This window comes from Arvicola amphibius, chromosome 1, assembly GCF_903992535.2.
Source record: "Arvicola amphibius chromosome 1, mArvAmp1.2, whole genome shotgun sequence".
Lineage (NCBI taxonomy): Eukaryota > Metazoa > Chordata > Mammalia > Rodentia > Cricetidae > Arvicola > Arvicola amphibius.
The window spans coordinates 141,596,450-141,617,431 of NC_052047.1; the positions used below are offsets into that span (position 1 = coordinate 141,596,450).

Sequence of the window (20,982 nt, forward strand, 5' to 3'; positions counted from 1 at the left end):
ACTGCAAAAGAATTTGAGTTTTACCTTTGAGAGGCCAAAAGAAGCCATTTGTGCTGCCAGCAGACATGGTTTCAGCCTTCTGCTGTGCTGTCCTTGGGGTCTGATGGCAAGTAAAGACCAGGCTATTCCTATGTAGATTCTGAGGAGGAAATACCAAACCCATTCTTTTTTGTTGTTGTTGTTTTGTTTTGTTTTTTTGTTTTTTGTTTTTTTCGAGACAGGGTTTCCCTGTAGTTTCTAGAGTCTGTCCTGGAACTAGCTCTTGTAGACCAGGCTGGCCTCGAACTCAGAGATTCGCCTGTCTCTGCCTCCCGAGTGCTGGGATTAAAGGCGTGCGCCACCACCGCCCGGCCCAAACCCATTCTTGTGTGGACATTGAGCTGGGGGACAAAATCTTAGACTTTGTGGGTATTCTGGCCAGGGGAAGTAGCCTGTTCCTGTGTGGATGTTGAGTTGGTGGTCAGAGCAGCTTTACGTGGACTTTGAGCTGGGGACCAGACCTGTTCCCATGGAGACCCCGAGCTGGGGGACCACACTTTACTGTGTGGTCACTCTAGTGGGGTCCCAGACTATTCCTGTGTGGACATTTGAGGTGGGAACTGATTAACTTCTATACCTTAGTCCATAATTGTTGAAGTCATTTGTTTTCCAACTCCACTTTTCATAATAGTAAATCTCATCTGTGTCTGTTGTGTGGTCGTGGAGTAGATGGTGGTGGGCGTGGTATAAAATGTGTGAACCTTGGAGAGATGAGCCTAGATCTCCCAAGGATTCCACTCCTGAAAACATGTGTGGCCTGGACTGTGCAGCTTGGGACAGCAACACGGTGGCTGTTTGCTTGTTGGTTGATTAATGCTGCTCAGAGCTGACTAGTTCACCACTGTACCGTGCTGGCAAGTGGGAGATGGTGGGAGGTGCTGAACATCCCCTGGCCTCCTCTGCCTCAGCTGCTGGTACTGAGTGACAGTGTGTCTCCTCTCCCCTCCTTGCCAAAGCTTCTTTTGTGGTCCAGAATCTCACATAGTAGAGAACCAGTACTGTCCTGACCCCGTCTTTCTCTTTGCTCCTACAGGCACTAGGAAGCTTTTATTTTCTTCACGAATCCTTAAAAAACATCTACCAGTTTGACTTTAAAGGTAAGACTCCATGCCGGCTTCCATGATCTGTTTCTTCAGCCCATCCCTTGGTCTGTCCTCTCCAGGTCTCCCTGGCTTTGTTGTCATAAGAAGGCCTGCATGGTCTGGATTTGGTGTCACTTATTCTTTTAAAACCTGTCACCCTGGCTTCCCTGGGGGGAGATGCTGCTGACCTGATGCTCTGCCTGTCCTGAGTCAAATGCCAAAGCCTCTGCCCCTCTTCCGCTAATCTTAGTGAACTCTAGGTTCCCTTTCCTTTCCTTTTTTCCTTTCCTTTCCTTTCCTTTCCTTTCCTTTCCTTTCCTTTCCTTTCCTTTCCTTTCCTTTCCTTTCCTTTCCTTTCCTTTCCTTTTTCCTTTCCTTTTTCTTTTCCTCTCCTTTTCTTTCTTTTCTTGGTTTTTCGAGACAGGGTTTCTCTGTTTAATGGTCTTGACTGTCCTGAAACTCATTTGTAGACCAGGCTGGCCTCAGACTCACAGAGATCTGCCTGCCTTGTCTCCTGAGTGCTGGGATTAAATGTGTGTACTACCACACCTTCTAACTCTAGATTTCTTAAAGGAACTCGAAAGAGATAGTAGTTTTCTACCCATGGTCCTTTGGAATGCAATAATATGAAATGGAATAGAAGAGTTGCATATTTCAGAAACAGAGTGGCTATATTTGTGGCTGTGAAAAATGCTGATTGTCATTTAGTGACTGGTGCTGGTCCTGCGCTGTTTGCCTGAGTGTCACTGCTGAGATGGCCCTTTCTGCAGTTCCCTTATCTGGACTCTGGGAGCACTTGCTCCCCTAAAGGGATTTCATCAGGGCCCCAACTGCCTGTTCCTTTCTATCACTTCTGTTGTATATGAACTTTCTTGAATTCAATGCCAGTCTGGGGCAGATCATGTCACTAAGTTCATGATGATTATAAAAGTAGCTGTTATATAAAATGTTCTCACACATTTAAGTGTTTGGTTCCCACCTGGTGATTCTATTTTGTGTTGGTAGTTGTGGAGTCTTAAAACGGTGGGGCCTCTCTAGAGGGTGCAGGGTCACTACAGTCTAGCATTGAGATATAGCCCACTTCTGCTTTTTGATCTCCAAATGTGAACAAGTTCTTGCCATTAGAGCCTCAAGCCACCTCTGCCAACACCCCTGCTAAGACTTTCTGCCATGATGGCGTGTATTCTCAAACCCTGAGCCAAAATAATCCTCTTTTAGGTTACTTTTTATCAGGTATGTGTAACCAGTGACCACCTTCATCAGCTGGTTCAGGTTCACTGTTGATGTTCACCCAGAGAGAGTCCCCCTAGGAGACGGAGGAGCTGTCTTTTCTGAATTGCTTTAGTGGCCTGTCCAACCTTATGATGAGCAGGATTCCTGCCAACAGAGTGCTTGTCACTGCTTCTGCAGCTTCAGTACATACTTGTGGTTTTCAACAAGCATGTGGCCAGGATGAGGTGACCAGAGCTGCTTTTCTGGGACTCCATAAGCATCAGGTACCAGAGCATGTCTCCAGCAGTAACATTCAGATATGGGCATTTTTCTGCAATGCTAGGGTAAGACACAGAATAGCCTCTTAAACATGAACATCTGAGTGGTGGTGGCGCACAGGCCTTTAAATCCCAGTTCTCGGGAGGCAGAGGTAGGCAGACCTCTGAGATTGAGGTCAACCTAATCAACAAAGTAAGTTCCTGGACAGCTGAGAACGTCTGTCTTGACACCCCCCCCCCACACACACCCATACAAAAGAACACCAAACTCAAGAGGTTCTGAATCCATAGAACAGTTTTCATAAGAAACCATTTGCATACATATTTTACTACTAAATGAAGTTAGTCATATTGTGCCTTGCAAATGCACAGTTCATCCTGCAAAACCTCCCATTGCCACTGAAGCAGTGCCATTGTAGGCATGTGCTTAGCATGCTTTCTGGAATGAGAGTCAATGCTGCAAACATCTAGTGGCTGCTGGCACTGATAGAGCCCACCTGGTCATCTCAGGCTGGCATGGGCACACAGTACTCACTCTCCTGATTGACGGGAGTCACAGCAAGGAATCTTGATAGATTTAAGAATTAGTAATCTGATTTGTAAAAGTAAGAACCTAATTGGGAATTTAAGGAGTCTCTAAAAGTGCAGCAGAGAAAGATAGAGGGGACTTCTAATTTCTGGTCCAGTATATATTGTTTGGAAGATGTGGTTTCCATTCTCGCAGATGCAAGCAGAACAGCTTTTTTTTTTGTATCCAACAGGAAATAAGGTAATAGGGCAAACTCATCCCCCCCCCCCCAGGTAGTTACAGGGGCATGGTTGCCAGGAGCAGGCACACCTCTGGGTGTGTACATGCAACAGGATTTGACTGGGTCCAGGAGGCTGCGCTTGAGGAGGAAGGCTTTCAGGATCCATGTGTTTGAGTTTTTCTTCTAGGAGTCCCACAGAGATCTCACAGGCAAGGTCAGGTACTGTATTCTGCTTCACAGAGACTGCTGTCAAGGAAACCAAGTCTCCAGATGACTAGACTCTCATTAGAACCCATCTGGCCAAGAAATTGAGATAGTCAACCCAGCTTCTAGCCTACTTCTTGTGAGATGCAGGGCTGCCAATCAGTGGGAAGATCACAGCCTGGGGCAGGTGTAGTGGAAGACAGGCGCGTTCTTAGTCTGTGAGATGTCTCCCTGGAAATCCTCAGGCAGCAGAGGCAAGCACAAGGATGGGAAAAGGAAGATGGAGTGTCTGACACATAGCAGCCAGGGACGTGGCCCCAGCCCGGCACATCTGTCTGCTTCTTTAACCCAGTGGCTCATGTTCTGTCCTCAGCAACACGCTAAAGACTTAAAAGTCAGGTTAAGGAGATGAACCAGTTCTCTGGCACAGACTCAAGTATGACAGAGATCTGGAACAGCTGTGCTGGGGATTTAAAGTGAAGGTGGTTAAGATGCCCAGGACTGAGGTGCAGGAAAGTAGAAAGTGAAACCCACAATAAACAGAAAAAAAGAAGTATAGGAAATCAGAGAAAATTGGTTCTTAGAAAAGATCTATCAAATTGATACACCGTTAGCCCCATGAACCAAGAACAAAAAAGAAGGAAGATACAAAGTCTTGATAACAGAAATGAGTAAGGGACCACCACTGATACCAGGGGAACAACAATTTTATAACAAGTCTGTGCCTATGAGTTTAATAATATGGCGGAGCAACTGCAGGAACAGCACAGGCTGAACATTTGTGCAAGGGCTTTGCAGTTGAAAATACCTATACCTGTGAGTGAAGCTAAGTCAGAGGTAAACCTGAAAAACAGCGCCAGGCTCAGCAGGTACACTGGGGAGCTGCTGAGGAAGCCACAGCATTCTCTACGAAGTTCCCAGGTACAAGCCAAGGAGCATCTCATGGCTTGTCCTGCATGCTAGCACTGCTTGAATCCCCAAACCAGACGGAGACATTGGAAAGAGGGAGATTGACAGACTGCTTCATGAAAACAAAATGCAAGAGTTCTCAGGAAGATGTTAGCAGTGTGTAAGGAGGATTATGCACTATGAACAGTTGGAATTTACTCTAGTCATGCAATTGACATCACATTCTAAAATCAGCCAATAAAATTGTTCACACCATCTGTTAAAGACAGAAAACCTCACGGCTGGGTCAGTAGATGCAGAAAAAGTGTATGGCAGAATCCAGCAAATGTTCTCAGCAACCTAGGAATAGAGATGACCATCCTCTACTGGACAAGAAAATCAGCTGCAACACCCCTGGAAAAATGAACAGAGAGTGTCATTACAGAGGGATGCTGGCTAGCCACCGAGAGACGTGAGCAGGTGGGAGATGCTGGTCTGATGGCTCTACACTGCAGGATCCCAGCTGTGACTGTCTGGAGATGGAGGAACTCTAGAGATGTAGAGAATGTGGCCAGGTGGAGTGATGTGATATGTCTGGGCACAGAAGACATTTTGGACAGAAAAATTGGTGTCATATGGTACATGACAGTTGTGTGCTTTTGTCAAAACCCATAGCACTGCAGCATGAAAAACAAAGCCTGAAGTACACTGGACTTCAGTGGGTAGCACACTCTATGCAGATGTGTGGAACAGGTATATGTGCAGTCTCTACTGCCTCTGAAAATGAAATTTTTTGGATGTGCCCTTCCATCCCATGTCTTCCTTATCCCCAGGGAACAAGATGCTCGCTGGATTCCTTCTAAGCTCAGTGGCTTCCCGCAGGCCCTGCCATTCCTTCACCTGTGTTTACATGTAGACCCGCTTGCCCTCAGCCGTGGAGCACAGCCCCTGCTGTACTCATGAGGTGTTCGTCCTTGGTGTATGTCTTCACCGGAGACATGGGCTGCTAGGAGAGGTGTCGCAGTGCGGCCATAATTGCTGAGGAGCCCAGAGTGAGCCACGCTTTCAAGTGGTGTGTTCTCTCACTGGTGTGTGACATTTCCTGACTGTGTAGCTGGCTGTTCTTACTGTTTGGCTGATCCACAAGAATAGCCATATGACTGAGTGTTTGAAAGCAACGTGTGTGTTCTTTCCCCTTGTCCACTGCTTCCCTGTCTGAGTGGGTCCCTGCCATTATTTTTTCATCTCAAGAGCACAGGGCCACCAAGGGATGGATGTGATGACAAGAACATTTTAGCTTCGTGGGTCTGAGGAAAGGGCATTAAATACTCCAGAGTGGGAAAGTCCTCCTAGAATGTGAAAACATCCCTAAAATCCTGGCAGCCGCTGGTCCAAGGCTAGTCTCTAAGAACCTGCTTGACAACTCAAGAACTTTCTATTCTTAGCTCAGGGATCTTGGGGTGTTGTGACTGGTAACCAGGGTACAAGACTGTCTGGGCTACGTTCTGATCTTGGGAACCAAATGTTTCCTGACCCTTCTGGCACCTTGCTGAGGCCAGCAGTTCTCTTGCCCTGCCTGTAAGGGCTATGAGAAATACATTCTCATGCTTATCATGTACCACTGAATGTGGAACACTTGTCCATAGAAAGGACCTCTCTCAGGCCTGCCTGTGGAAGGACTCAAACCAGGGCCAGTCACAGTGCTGTCAATCCAGGAAGGGTAGGATGGCAGCTAGCAAGGCAAGCCTGAAGAGTACCTGCCCTGTGTCCCTGTCTATATCTCATGTAAAAATTGTTCCCTGGAATATGAGTAATGTCATTCGTGTGTGAAGAGGAAATCGATGTTATTAAATAAATTCATGTGAAGGTCTGAGTGAATGGTAATTCCACAGCCCTCTTAAATATATTCACGGCTTTCAAAGAGGGTGCCAATTAGCCCCTGTAAATCTGCAGGCTGGGAGCTCTTAGGGGATAATGAAGTAGAGTGTCAGGTTCCAGGTCATGGAACAAGAATTTATGAGCCACAGGCGCCTCTGGAGCAGCCGTTGGCCCCTTGCCTGCTTGGAGGCATCCCTCTGACCCAGGGGCTGCTGTGGTAGGGCATGGCATCCCCAGTACATGTGGCTGGTCAGTAGGGTATAGTGACGGAATCCTTAATTCATGTATCTTTCTATCTTTTCCAGCTAAGAAGTATAAAAAAGTCACTGGCAAAGAGATCTATTCAGACACTTTGGAGAGCACGCCCATGCTGGAGAAGGAGAAGTTCCCACAGGACTACTTTCCCGAGGTGTGTGAGGACTGGTGTCTCCTCATCAGCACACTGATTATCAGAATGAGTGAGTTAGAAGTGTTGTAGGTCGGACTGTCGTCCACTGTCAGCAGTCACAGCACTGTCACACTGTGGGACTGTTTTTCTTGGAGTTTGGGGGTGATCTGGGCTGCCCTGGATAGGGCACAGTGAACCTAAGAGCTCAGGTTTTGTTGTTACTAAACTTAGAGCATCATCACTTGTGGGCATGAGAACCACTCCCCAAAGGCAAGGAAAATGTCTTCATTCTTCCTTGGGCTGATACTGCGACTGGGAGTCACTGTGTTCTGTATCATATATGCCATACTGTGCAGGAATTATGCACATGGTACACCTTCACCTTCCTGGGGGTTGCTGGAGTGAGAGCTAAGACCCAGGGGAAACTCTGGTTTGCCTCAGTCAGTGAAGTCACAGAAGCTAACACAGAATTGGTACATGATACATGCTAGCAGTTGTACCTGCTTGATAGAGTTTAGAAATTAAAAAGCCAAAAGCTGCTTTCTGCCTCTCTACTCAGATATGAGTAGCTTCCTTCAGGCTTCATCTTGATACCCTGCCCTGAATTGTCTGTTAAAGTTCGGTAGATGTTGGATGCCCTGGCTGGAAGGTTTTTAGGTGCCGAGGTGGGAAGAACTGAGAATTGGCCCCTGATGATGCTGGCTGTTCATACATGTCACCTTCGTCATGATGTTGGAGGCGCTCTGACCAGTCTTGAGGACTGCTCTGTGGTTCTCTCTTATGAGATGGTTGCACTGTGTAGTAGTACACTTGCTCAGATCTGGATTTTAGCAAGGCCACACACAAATTTATTAACTTGCATTGTAATTGTGTCCTGCCTGAAAGGATCATGGCCGCCTCTTGTCAGCTTGTGGCTTGGCTTCCTCATCCATTGTCCCTAGGCCAGAGATGTTCCCAGTCTCTTGTCCTCTGCTGGCTCAAGTCTACCCTGGCTCAGTTTCTTGGCCCTTCTGCTTCAGGCATCCTGAGAGTGAAGGATGGTGGGAGCGAAGATTTCAATCTTCTGTGTCTGTATATAATGACACCTGAATCTGAATGTTACTGATAAACACGGAAGGACTCCATGGATGTTGTTCCCATGAAAAAGCCATGAACCCAAAATGCCAGCTTTAGAGTCTAGTTACTGCTGATTTTGGATTTCTTTACCCAGAAGTCTCTGGGATCTCTCTCACTATGTCATCTCTCATTCAGAATGGCCAGGGCTTGAGGAGCTCTCGTAGAAATGATGGGTGCTGGGGCTCTGGCTTTGAGGTGTTCCCTTGTGGGCAGGTGGCGTTCACTGAAAGGTAGTGCTGAGCATAGGCACAAGCTGTGGTGTATGCTCCAGTTCCCTGGGGAGGCAGTATTTGAGATCATCCCCTCCCCACACCATACATCTCTTTTTCCCCCTTTAAATACTTCTTTAAACTGTCTCACATACTGAGAAGTGTGGCAAATAGACAGACATGTGGGCCCCATCCAACTAGAGTGAAGCTGTGCCCATACACACTCCCTGTGTATTGTGTGTGACTGTTACTGAGGCCCTTACCCTGTACTCCCTAGTAGGTTCTCCTGAGGACGGTGTCTGCCCTCTCTCTAAAAGCCCCAAGTGTGCCTAGTTTCTGATCAGCCCTGCACTGTGCTCTGTGTTTTAATTCTTGGGGATGCAGCTGCACTGTGCGTCTCCCGTACCTCTGCACATACCAGCAGATATGTGGTGTCCTCCACAAGAACCAGCGTGTAGCCACCATCCCTCACAGCCGTGTGTGGCCTCCCTGCTGCCCTTTTCTCACATCACTCCTTATATTCCAGAGCTGGAATCCCATCACAGCTTCATCTACCGTACTAGAGGCTCAAGATGTGTGTCACAGCAAAGTGTATCCTGAGTGGGCAGGAGTAGGGAAAAGGCTGGGGCTGTAGATGCCAAATGAAAGGCTCTTGCAGAGATGTGCCTCTGGTCCCCAGCAGCCTCAGCCCTTGCTTGTAGAATTCTTCCAAGGGCCTCCTTGTTCCTGCCTGCAGCCTCGGGGCTTCTCTGACTAATGGTTCTCTTGCTTCACTGAACCTGGTGGCCTCAGGAATCAAAGTCTGTGAAATCTAGGGGCTTGGCTATGCCCTACCACCCATATAGGGAGGATACCCTTTGCTCTTAAGGCCAATTCTCTGTCCCTTCATAGCACTGACAAAGTGGAACCTGCATCAGGACAGAGTATGAGAGGCTGACTCCTTCCCATAGGAAAGTGACCACTGCCTGGGTCCATCCCTTCCTGTACTTAGCAGACCGCTGGTCAGGGCCTCATTCACGTTGTCTGCAGGCAGAGAAAAGGATGCATCCCTGTTGTTTTGTTGAGTCAGGGTTTCATCGTGTAGTCTTGTCTGGCTTCGCAGAGATCTGACTGCCTCATGAATGGTGGGATTTAAGGGTGCAGCAGCATCCCTAGGATATCTTTGAAGGATGAACTCTCATCTTGGGAAGGCTACAGAATGTGTTTAGGTGGACCCCTATCTTCACTTAGAACAAGTTGCTGTCCACGATTGTCAGCTGGTTCTCAGACCCCCATGGTGGCTGGCTCCTGGGCCTGCAGGGAGCATGCGTGTTCAGCTGGGGAGTGCACCCTTAAGTCTGTCTGTGCAGCGCGCTCTCACACGTCCTTTCACCACAGCAATGAGCAGAGACAAAGCCTCGTCTGAAAGCCACAAACTCCAACACCTTCTGTCAGTTCCGTGGTGCTTCTTAACGCACAGAAGCTCACAGAGCACGTTGTGTTCCACAGGGTGGGGCCTGGGGCTCCAGTGCAGAAATCACCAGCAGCAGCTCTATTTAGACCCTCGGTATCCCCTCCTGGGCTTGCCCCTTCATGCCTTATGCCAGGCCGTCACTGCACCCAGCACATTTAGGGGAGAAAATTAGTTGAAGACTGATCTCTCTTTCTTTTATTGCCATCACTTAAGGATAATCTAAATGTAATTACTGTGATGGAGGCATAATGCAATTCCAAATAATGACGGCCCTCTGCTTCTAAAACTAACAAAACTTTCTCTGCTGATTTATGGGTGCTTCTGGCTCAGTATGAATTTCAAATGACGCCTCTGGGAGCAACACTCCAGATAACGCGAGGCCATTTTTAAAAAGCAGATTTGTGTAGTCGATCGGACCGAGTCATTTTTTTCCTCTTGGCCGTGGTGAGAAATTGGTTGTTACCATAGATCACAGGCCCTGCTGCATGTGCCCATGAAAGATGAATTAATTCCACTAATGCTCCAAGCAGGCCTTCCTCAGTGGGGCCGTGTGGTGATAACCTCCTGCAGCCCCTCTGTTCTCCGCTGCGATTGATGCTCTCTCAGTAGATGAAGCTGCCTGGATTCGCAATCCATCTGCCGGCTCAAGGAACCCCATTAACAGGGAACTGAGCAGAGGCCGCACGAGGTGAGCGCTGTGTCCTCCTCCTAGGCCTGTGTGGGTTCCATTTCTGTGACCATGGTCCCTCTAAGAGAGGAGAAGCCATGTGAGTACCATCACCCCAGAGACATGAGAACCTTGCCGTTGGCTCAGAGGAGTTCATAAGGGAAACTTTCAGAAGGTTAGCAGTGGGAGGAAAGTCCCAGAACATGGTCTCCTGGAAGTGGCCCATCAAAGTCAAGCCCCACCTACCCTCTGCACACTGCTCCCATCTGCAGTGGCCAGGGGACGACTTTGTAGCTGGGAATTTCTAGGCCTTCCAAGGCCTTTACTATAGCCTGGGTTCCTGCCTCTATGCCTGTCTGTGTGGTCCTTCCCCACCCTCCATACCAAACATAGTCATAAGTAGGTGTGTGTTTGTGTTTACATGTGCATGGTTAGTTTCTTTGCATGTATTTGTGTATACTGTACATAGAAGGTCTCAGGGAGGCCCTACTAAGGAGTCTCCTTGTCAAAAAGGCAGCCCATGGTCACTGATGGGGATGGGGTGTACCCCTGTGGGCTAGTCCCATGGAGCAACTACCCAAGTGCTCATCCTTGACCACAAAAGGGAGATGAGTTGTCAGAAAGATAAAACCTTGGTCCAGAAGCAAGGAAGTGGATCCAGTTCTGTTTCCTTCTGGTTGCTGGCAGTCTGAGGAAGTTTGGGGCTCATTTCTTTCTGGCTGAAGGGAGAGCTTTGCTCTGCAGACCTCCTTTCAGGTCATGAAGGGAGTGGACTCTCTGTCAGGTCACTGAAGGGAGTGTGGGATGCTGAAGGAGGGCTGTCTTTTGAAGCTCAGTAGAGCCCACTGGCCCTTGGGAGGAGAGAGATGCATCTCCGCTCAGACCCAGAACATAGACAAAGCCAAGGCCAAACACTGTGGGCGTGTCAGAGTGCTTTGGGTGGCACTTTGGGTGCCATTCTGTCACAGTGTTGACAGTGAAGTCTGAGTGATTATAGTTGTAGTGATGAGTGGGCCTCAGAGGCAAGATGTTCTGTAAATATTTTACCAAACTGTCGGGTTTTACAAATATTAACTGTATATTTTGTAAGATTCACCTATAACTCATGGAAAGTCTCACATCTAGTTAGAATCCTAATTGCAGTTATTACCAATATCTGTTACAGAAAAAGTACACTTTTTGTTGTGTATTCAATTAGTAATTTGATGTTGAAGTCAGTGCCCTGTTATGCAAATTTAATTTTTACAACAATATGCATGTGTGTATTCAAAATACACAAATGTACATGTGTACCTTAACTTACACAAGTTTGAAAACTAAGGAGAAAATTATTTCTGGTTCTGAAATTCATAAATGCCTTTCATTTGCTGTGGCAGTGAAGCTGTTGCCCGCTATATAATTGTAGGCAAAGTGCAGGTATTCAATTTGGGGTCAGAGCTTGGAAGTATGACTACAGGTGTGAGCTTGGAAATAAGTGCAGGAGAACTGGGCGTGCCGCTTCTCTGGGGGAACCTTTAGGAAGGGACGGGTGACCCCAGGATGGCTGACCCTCCCAGTGGAGCACACTGCCCTGTGTTATGTCCAGCTTTATATGTTGAGAGCCTGTGCATACTGGACCTTAAGACAAGTGTAGGCCTGGCCTTGGATGAAGAGGAACCCATGCTGTTCTGCAAGCATGAACTCCCAAGGTGCTGAGAACGTGGTGAGTGTAGGACCACACAGAGTGATACCTGAGCTTGGGAGAGGTGGCCAGGTCTCTTTGTACCATAAGGACATCCAGTGTAGATTCTATATTAGTTATGATGCTGACTATTAGTCAGGGTTCTTTAGAGGAACATAACTTATAAAATGAATCTCTGTATATCTTATCTATCTTATCTATCCATCTATCCATCTATTCATCTATCCATCTATCTATCTATCAAGGGGATTTAATAGAATGATTTACAGGATGTGGTTCAAGTGTCATGGAGTTAAACTGAGCTATTTCTGTTATGTAGAGCAGTAAGAGACTGAAGACAAAACTGCCCTATCCTACATCTCTGGATCCTCATTTTGTTTTCTTTTATTCTTATTTTCTGTGTATGAATATTTTGTCTGCATGTATGTATGTGCACCATGAATGTGCCTGGTGCCCAAGGAGGTCAGAAGAGAATGCTGAACCCCTGGGAACTGGAGTTAGAAATGGTTGTGAACCACCATGTGTGTGCTTGGAACCAAACTTGGGTGGGTCCTCTACAAGAGTACAAGTACTCCTAACCAATGAGCCATCTCTCTAGCCCTCTTTGCATCCCTCTTAAGGCAGATAATGTCTTAGAAATTAATTAATTCCCTTGTGGTCACTTATACCCTGCCCTCCTGGGCACCATGGAGGAGATGCCCTCTTCCCTGGCCCTCTGCCAGCCACAAAGTACCCGAGCTTCTCCAGACTCATCCGTTCTCCTCTGTCCCCAGGACAGAGTACCAGGCACTCTCCCTAGGGAGATGAGACACTTGCTCCCGCCTCCCGTTTGACCTGGGGTGCGGGAGGACCTCCTCTCTGCCCACAGGGATTCTGTTCCCAACACTGAGAGGCCATGAGGTGGCTTTCTTCTGTAGAGGTGTGTAAATTAAAAGTAAAGTAGAACTTAAAGTTCAGTTCTTTCATTCATATACATTGAGTGCTGGTAAGGCCATTGTCCCACAGGCAGGTCTAATTTCAGCAGACGGCCTCATGTGCCTTGTGTGCACGTGGGCAGTGTTGGTAGCAGTGCTGCAGCAACACTGGGACTGGAAGCTCGCTCGGGAGGCCCAGCAGTATGTGCGGTGTGTCTGAGACTAGAGTCAAGAGCGAGTCCAGGTTCTTCCCTGCTCTTTTTCCCTCCCCTTCCCATGACTTTCTCTGCTTTTTCTATTTTTTCATCATTTCAGAACCAAGCAGGGGCTTCCCAAACTCTGAATTGAAGATGGATGTTATAAAGTAATCCCACAGTAGCTCAGAATTGAGTACAATAGAGGGTCCTTTATTCAGGGATAGACTTACAGATCACAGTCCTCTGCATGGCGGGGAACGGGGACTGAATCCAGCAGTGGAGCACATGCAAGCTTTAAGGCTGCATTTATAGTATAAGAGACCACGCCCACGTGGGTTGGTATCTTAAAGGCTATTGGCTGAAGGAGTTCCCACAGCACTGAATAGTGGTTGTTTGTTTGGAGGGAGAAAGCACGGGGCAAAAGTGACCACATCCTTTCTTTAGTCCAGCCTTCAGTTAGTAGTTCTAGCTTGAGCACTAGGTAGTTTGTCAACCACAGAAAGTTCTTTCCCACAGTTTTGGATCCCAGCAAGTGCAGAATCCAGAAGCTCGCAGAACATCTGGTGAGGGCTGCATCCTCTTCCAAAGAGGACCTGGCTACTTGCCCGCCACAAACCCAAATACATGTTCCCTTGCGGCAGAAAGCAGGCAAGGGATGAAAAGGTCCCCTTCATCAAGCCCCTTTGCAAGAAGGCCCAGCCCTGGTGACAGGATCACCTTTCAGAGGCCCCTGCCTCTCAGCCCCATCAAATCAGAGGTCAGCTGACAAGATCAGGATTTAGGGGCCATTCAGACCACAGCTCCAGCCCTGCCTAGTAGCTGCCCCACATGTGGATGAACACTGCACGCTATATAACTGCTAGGAGTGACCCTTAGAGCTAGTAGATCATGAGTTTGAGGCCAGCCTAGATTGTGTAGCAAGGCATTGTCCCCAAAACAAACAAGCAAGCAAAGGATGGGATGCTTCTTATCTGTGCCGTGAGCACAGATGAACCCTGGGACTTCCCATTTCTCTGTTGCTGACGTTGTAACCTTTACTTTTCAGTGCAAATGGTCAAGAAAAGGCTTCATCAGGACGCGGTGGTGCATTGCTGATTGGTATGTTCCATGGCATCTGATTACTGTCTTTACTCCATAATTTTTCTTTTTTCTTTTTAACATACCAATCCCAGTTCCCACTTTCTCCCTTCTTCCGCTCCCCTGATCGTCCATCCACTACTCAGAGAGGGTAAGGCTTTCCATGGGGAGTCAACAAAGTCTGGCACATCACTTTGAGGCAGGACCAAGTTCCTCCCACTGGATCTAGGCTGAGCAAGGTATTCCTCCATAGAGAATGGGCACCAGAAAGCCAGTTCAAACACTAGGGATAAATCCTGGTTCCACTGCCAGTGGCCCCACAGACTACCTCAGTCACACACATGTCACTCACATTCAGAAGGCATAGTTTGGTCCTATGCAGCTTTCCCTGCTGTCAGTCCAGAGTCAGTGAGCTCCCATTAGCTCAGGTCAGCTGTTTCTCTGGGTATTCCCATTATGGTCTTGACCCTTTGCTCATATTATCACGCCTGCCTCTCTCTTCAGCTGGACTCTGGAAGCTAAGCCCAATGCTTAGCTGTGGATCTCTTCAACTGCTTCCATCAGTTACTAGATGAACGTTCTATGATGACAATTAGGGTCGTCATCAATCTGATTGATTTCAGGGGAAGGCCAGTTCAGGCACCCTCTCACTATTGCTTAGGGTCTTAGCTGGGGTCATCCATGTGAATTCCTGGGAATTTCCCTAGTGCCAGGTTTCTTGCCAGTCCCATAATGGCTCCCTCAATTAAGATAGCTCTCTCCTTGCCCTCCCTCTCTATCCTTCCCCCATCTTGGGCATCCCATTCCCCATGTTCTCCTCTTCCCTCCCCTACACGCCCACCCTCCGCCCCCGCCCCAATCTCCCAGTTTTCTCAGGAGAGCTTGTCTATTTCCTCTTCTCAGGGGATCCATATATGTCTCTCTTAGGGTTCTCCTTGTTCCCTAGCTTCTCCAGGGCCATGGACTATAGACTAGTTATCCTTTGCTTTATGTCTAATATCCACTTATGAGTGAATTCATACTGTGTTTGTCTTTCTGGGTCTGGGTTACCTCACTCAGGATGTTTTTTTCTAGTTCCATCTGTTTCCCTACTAATTTCAAGATGTCGTTTTTCACCACTGAGTAGTACTCCTCCACTTCAAAGTTTTGACATTGATTTTTACCCTTCTTTTGTATGTGTTGCAAACATGTTATCAAAGACTCTACTCACTTAGAGCAGGGCCTGCTGCTCAAACTGCCTGATAACACCTCTTTTGATTGGTGGGTGATGCCACACGGCACAGAGTTGTTTCCTGTTCCCTGTAAGGTGTACAAATGAAAGCCAGAAGACCTCTTATCCATCCTCAAGTGTGACCTGTGTGTGAGAGAGTCCACTGCACAGTTGAACTGGTAGGAAGGCCTCCCATTAGGTCCCAGGCCACAAAGTTAAGCTCTGAAAGACAGCCTGAGGTTATTGGGCACAGACAAAAGAGTCCCTAGCTTCACTTACTTGTCCCAGTGTATTCTTCCTTTGGATGAGCATTCTCCATAGTAATGTCCACCTGAGAACCACAGACGCGTGGCTCAGTTCTCAGCTCCTGAAACATTTGACTAACCCCTGGTTTCTATAGTTGAGCCCCTATACTATACTATACTATACTATACTATACTATACTATACTATACTATACTATACTGGCCCCTAGAGCTGGTCAGGGCAATGTCCAGAATGAACATGGGGGAGAGGAGCCAAAGGGTTCCTAAGATAGCGCTAATGACCCAATCCAGGAGGTGGCTGGCTACCCATGCTGCCCTTTGTCCTCATTCTCAGGGACCAACTTCTCCCTGTATAGTATGGGAGGGACATTTAGGCATGGAGCCAGTGGCCGAGTTATTGGGTGCTCCTTCACCTTGCAGCTGAAGAGAAATGGTGAGGTCCAGTTCCAGTGCCCTGTAGAAGATGCAGCATGGTAGTATGTACCTTTGGGATGGTGTGAAACCATTACCTAGTAAGGCAGATGGTCCGTGGTAGCTGGAGATGCCTGGGGACTTCACCAGTCCTGGAAAAGGCTGATGCAGACTTCACTCTGGCCTCATCAAGTCCCAGGCTGCATGCTCAGACAGTGGAAAGACAGTTTTCCTGCCTGTTTTCGTACCCCCATCTTACAGGGTCCCCAACAGTGGTTCATCCCTATTGGTTTGTTTGCTCTTGGGAGCACTCAGAGAGAAGCATCCTCCTCCTTGAAGCTGGGCCCACAGCTTACAGGAAGTTCTATAATACTATCTTCTTATTTAAAGGAAATATTTTACTATTACTCTAGTTTACTTGGCCAGAGTGATGATTTATTGGAGATCTAACTGAAAGGCCTCATGCCTTCTGGCCATGGGGAGACAATGCTGTAGTTCACTCTGGAGTGACTAAGGATGGGTGCCCAGTACTTTGATCCTAAACTGAGGAAGAGGGTAGGATACAGAGAGGCATAGATCTGTTCAGGGTCATAACGTCCCTTTCTTTGTTCATTACAGTGCCTTCGACTTGGTGAACATCCATCTTTTTCATGATGCATCCAACTTAGTGGCCTGGGAGACAAGTCCCTCGGTGTACTCGGGTGTCAGGCACAAGGCTCTGGGCTATGTGCTCGACAGGTAGGTGCTGTCCCCTAGCCATCTTTGAGCATGGCTGAGGCTGCTCTGAGGCTACTTTGTGGTGGTTTCTGTTTTCCTGTTTGAGAGTGGCCCTCTGGAATATCAGCCCATAAGGAATGTAAATTCTCCAGCTCCATCCACTGGCCGAGCAGCCCCCGAGCAAATGACTGCACATTACTTTCCCGTGTTCTACGGGAAAATGAAGAGAGCTGGGCCTTGAAGAGGAGGGGAATGCAATGACGACGTGGCGCCTCAGAATTGCCATGGCTGTGTTTAGTTGTGGATTTGAGAACGGGCACCTCTGGTGCTCTGCCTGGTTAACTCAAGGAAGCTCTGCTGCCCAGCCTTGGTGCTGCCCTCTTCCTGCTTTTGTCTTTTTCCTGCCAGCAGGCCTGGTTGTGCTTCCTGGACACAGGGTGATCCCTGAGGAAGGGATGGTGACCTTAGTGATCACAACCTTCTTCTGGGACTCCCCCATGCTCCTCTGTCTGTGATATCCTGTGTGATCCTGGATGGGTCAGGCTGTCATCCAGAGAAGAGGGTGGCCTGCTGGGGCAGGCTACCGGCGGGGCTCCATGGCTTCTCTCTGACTTTACCTACTTCTTCCATCATTCAGTTTAGATTTCCCGCCTAGCTCTATTCTGCCCTGTCACAGGCCAAAGTAGTAGTAGTAGTTGTTGTTGTTTTATTAACCCAAGAAAACAACACATACAGAAGGATGTCCCACACCAGTGACCCTGACTGATAGAATGAACCTGGACCTGGGTACCAGTATCCATCTGACTTACAGATAGGCATTCTCTGAAGCCCAGTCTGGGGAGCACATTTGATTCTAGACTTTTCCTTATGGTCCTCAAACTGATCCTCTTGCCTTGTGATAGGGAAGGATCAACTCTGGTTTACTCCAGCCACTTCCTGCAGACCAGGGCAGATGGTCTTGGTTCTTCCTGAGCCTCACACTGTTTCCTGGAGGCCTGGCTCTGTCCTCACCCCAGAGCAAGGGCGACACATTGAGCTCAGAGGAGAGAAAATGGGATTCTATCTGGCTTGACTTTACTCTCCTTTCCTCATCCCATCCTGACCTCCACTCAGATCTTAGCCTTCCTCTAGCCTGCGTCTGGTCTCCTTATGCTTTTCCATCCCCCACACCTTTACAGAGCACTTCCTATCTGGTCTCTGAAGTAGCCATCTATGAGTACAGGCATTTTGCTGAGCAGAGGATTCTGCAATCCCCAAATCACCACCTGTCCCTGGGACAGTCGTATTGATGGTTGCTGCGTCCCTGAGAGATAACACACTGGTTGTGATGAGCCAAGTCCTGACCCAGGCAGCAAGAAAAGAGTGGCAGGATGCAGGGCATTTACTGAACCTATACAGGCTTCTTAGAAGATGTGTGCTCCTGAAGGAAAAACAGTCCCCAGAGCTCCCAGGGAGCCATCTCGAGTCACATGTAGCATGTTGTTCCCACACCATGAAATTCTTGAGGGCAGAGCTAGTAGACTCCCATGATGGGAGATCCTAGGGAGTGTGCAAATTTCTGCCCTAGCATGACCAGCAGCCTAGGGAACTGTGTTGAGGGTCCCTGGCATCAGATGACATCCCAAAGAATAGCTGCTAGGGAGGTCCTTATGTTAGCCTTGAGCACAAGACCTATCTCCTCCTTGTGCCTTGAAAGAATTTGTGTGTGTGTGTCTGTGTGTGTGTGCAGTGTCTGGGTGTGTGTGTGTACGCATGCAGTGTGTGGATGAGTGTGGGCATGTTTATATATGTGAATACACACATATGTTTGTGGGGCTTGTACTGGCCAAATTTGTACATGTATGTCTGTGCCATAATCAGTGTGCCCCTAATGTAAGGGGCAAAGCTGGGACTCTGGACCATGGTGTCACTGTAGGGTGGGACTGGAACCACTGAGCACCCTACCATCTCTCTCTTCAGTGGCACATTAGAAGCTTATTCCATGAGTTTATTATTATTATTATTATTATTATTATTATTATTATTATTATTATTATGTGCATCTGAAGCGGTGCTCTACACAAGGAGTCAGGAGATAGTGTCTCACCCCTGTGCCACTGTAATGAGGAGCAGCAGGCTGCATCCCGCCGCCCGGCTCCCAGCCGCCTGGCTAGCTTATGCCCCGAAATAACAACACACAAACTATATTCATTTAAACACTGCCTGGCCCATTAGTTTCATCCTCTTACTCACATCTTGATTAACCCATATCTAATAATCTGTGTAATACCACAAAGTATTGCCTTACCGGGAAGATTCTAGTGTATATCCATCTTGGGCCGGAGCTTCATCACATCTGTCCCAGAGAGCAGAGGCGGGGCAATTGTCTGAGCCATCTACCTCACTTCCTCCTTCTTGTTCTGTCTACTCCACCCACCTAAGGGCTGGCCTAATAAATGGGCCAAGGCAGTTTCTTTATTAACGAATGAAATCAACACAAACAGAAGACTCTCCCACATCATGCCACCATTAGACAGGCACAAGGCTAGTGACCTCTAGAGACCATGTCATCATGTGAGAGAGGTCAGCCTATGGTCCTTCTACTGGTTCCTTTCCTTCGTTGACCTCTCCAGTATAACGGAGGCCCTGGTGCTACTGGTATCATCCAGGTCCCTGCAAAAGAACCACAAATGTGGGAAACTGGCCTGATATTTTTCCTATTGTTTCCCCAGTCTGAGGGCTTGTCTTTAAAATCTGTATGCAGCCACACCCGTTCATCTGGGACTGATGCCCGAGCAGGTACCGTACCAAGCATGGAGCCTGAGCTCAGCACCCACTATGGGACACAGCTCAGGCAATTGGAGATAGGTTTAGGTGATTGACCCCAACAAAGTGTCCAATTTCTGTGCATTTCTGTCTTCCCCACCTAATCTATGAACCCAGAGGCCTTCATCCTTTGGTGTCCTCAACTCATTCTTCCTGACCCCTGTACTTCACCAGCCCCACTTTCAAGTACCTCTGGTGTGTGCCCTGCCCAGCCATGCTTGTGTGGAGGTACAATGATAATGTTGCCCACTAGTTCCTGGAGTGGAAAAGTAACTGATGCTGCCCCCATCAAGACCAGACCCTGAGAATAGTACTGGACCAATAGTGTCTCACCTCAGGGGCATGTCTACATCTCAAGGAGATCGCTATAGTCTTGGGTAGGTGCCCCTGGAACCTCCCTCCTGGCAGGTTCCTCTGTGGTGATGGTGCGTTCCTTCATGGGGTCGTCTTCCTGGGCTAGTGAATCCGCAGCCAGTAGCAAGAGCCTTGTCTGAGTGGTTCTTCCTGCTGTTTGCTCCATGGCCCTTTTTCTAGGACCTCCCAGGGAGCTGGGAGCTGGGAGAAACCAAATGTCCATCAGTCCTGGTGACCATGGTCAGCTTGTCACTGTGGTAAGGCATTAGAATGTGTCATTGCCCTACACCACTATGCCTCCAGAAAAGCAGCCTTGGGGTCTGGGGGCCATTTTTCTGCATCTTTGCATTCCAATGAATGGCTTCTGTGGTGAGCTCAGCCAGCCGCAGATCCGGACCTCCGCAGCGTAGGGCTGGGCCACTGGGCACAAAGGGGCACTCTGCAGGAGTGGTGAATAATGGCCCACCCTTTCATCGGGAGGCTAACCTTTTGGCAGCCACCAGCAGACTGCATTCTACTGTGCTGATTGGGGAGGACAATGCTGTACTGGCCTTTGAATGGACACCGCCACCAACAGCGCTGTATTCACAGCAGCACTGGGAACCGTGTGAGCATTGTCTGCAGGCCCCACTGAGCTGCAGGAGACAGTGAGGAGGCTGGGATGGAGAGGCTGGCTTCTTTGGTTTAATCTCCCTGTCCAGCCTGTAGGTCCCATCAGACTCAGGGATAGACAGTCTTGTATCCCTGTCCACAAAAGGGGAAGAAAGATGGTGTTAAAACCAAGAGTCACCAGTATGTCATAACTTGCCTCCAAATCTAAGATTATACTAAAATAAGTTATAAGGAAACAAGTCCAAGAGCCAGTGTTGACTCAACTCTCTAGGAGCTTCAGCTGTGAGCAGCATGCCTGTCTGCACTAGAACCATTGCATGCAAAGACATGTGTCCCTGAGACACCTGGGAGCCAATGAGGGACTAGAATTAACTTGCTTTGCATTCTTTCTTTTTCTTTGCAGATTTGTTTTGGAGTTTTGTTTTTCTACCTTCCTCCCTTCCTCCCTTCCTTCTTTCCTTTCTCTTCTTTCTTGTTTTTTGAGAAAGGAACTTACTCTGTAGCCAAGACTGGTCTGGAACTCACAGCAATTCTCCTGCCTTAGTTGCCTGAGTACTCGTATTGCTCTCATGAACC

General features: G+C 48.1%; 1 protein-coding gene across 1 annotated transcript in view; it reads left to right on the forward strand.

The window, feature by feature from the left end:
- Inpp5a (inositol polyphosphate-5-phosphatase A) overlaps positions 1-20,982 on the forward strand; it is a 192,059-nt gene that overhangs the window by 117,666 nt on the left and 53,411 nt on the right. Inside the window, exons 5-8 of the mRNA XM_038334393.1 lie at positions 1,073-1,136; positions 6,636-6,739; positions 14,001-14,053; positions 16,537-16,656. Coding sequence (XP_038190321.1) covers positions 1,073-1,136; positions 6,636-6,739; positions 14,001-14,053; positions 16,537-16,656 — 341 coding nt within the window. The remainder of the gene's footprint in view (positions 1-1,072; positions 1,137-6,635; positions 6,740-14,000; positions 14,054-16,536; positions 16,657-20,982) is intronic.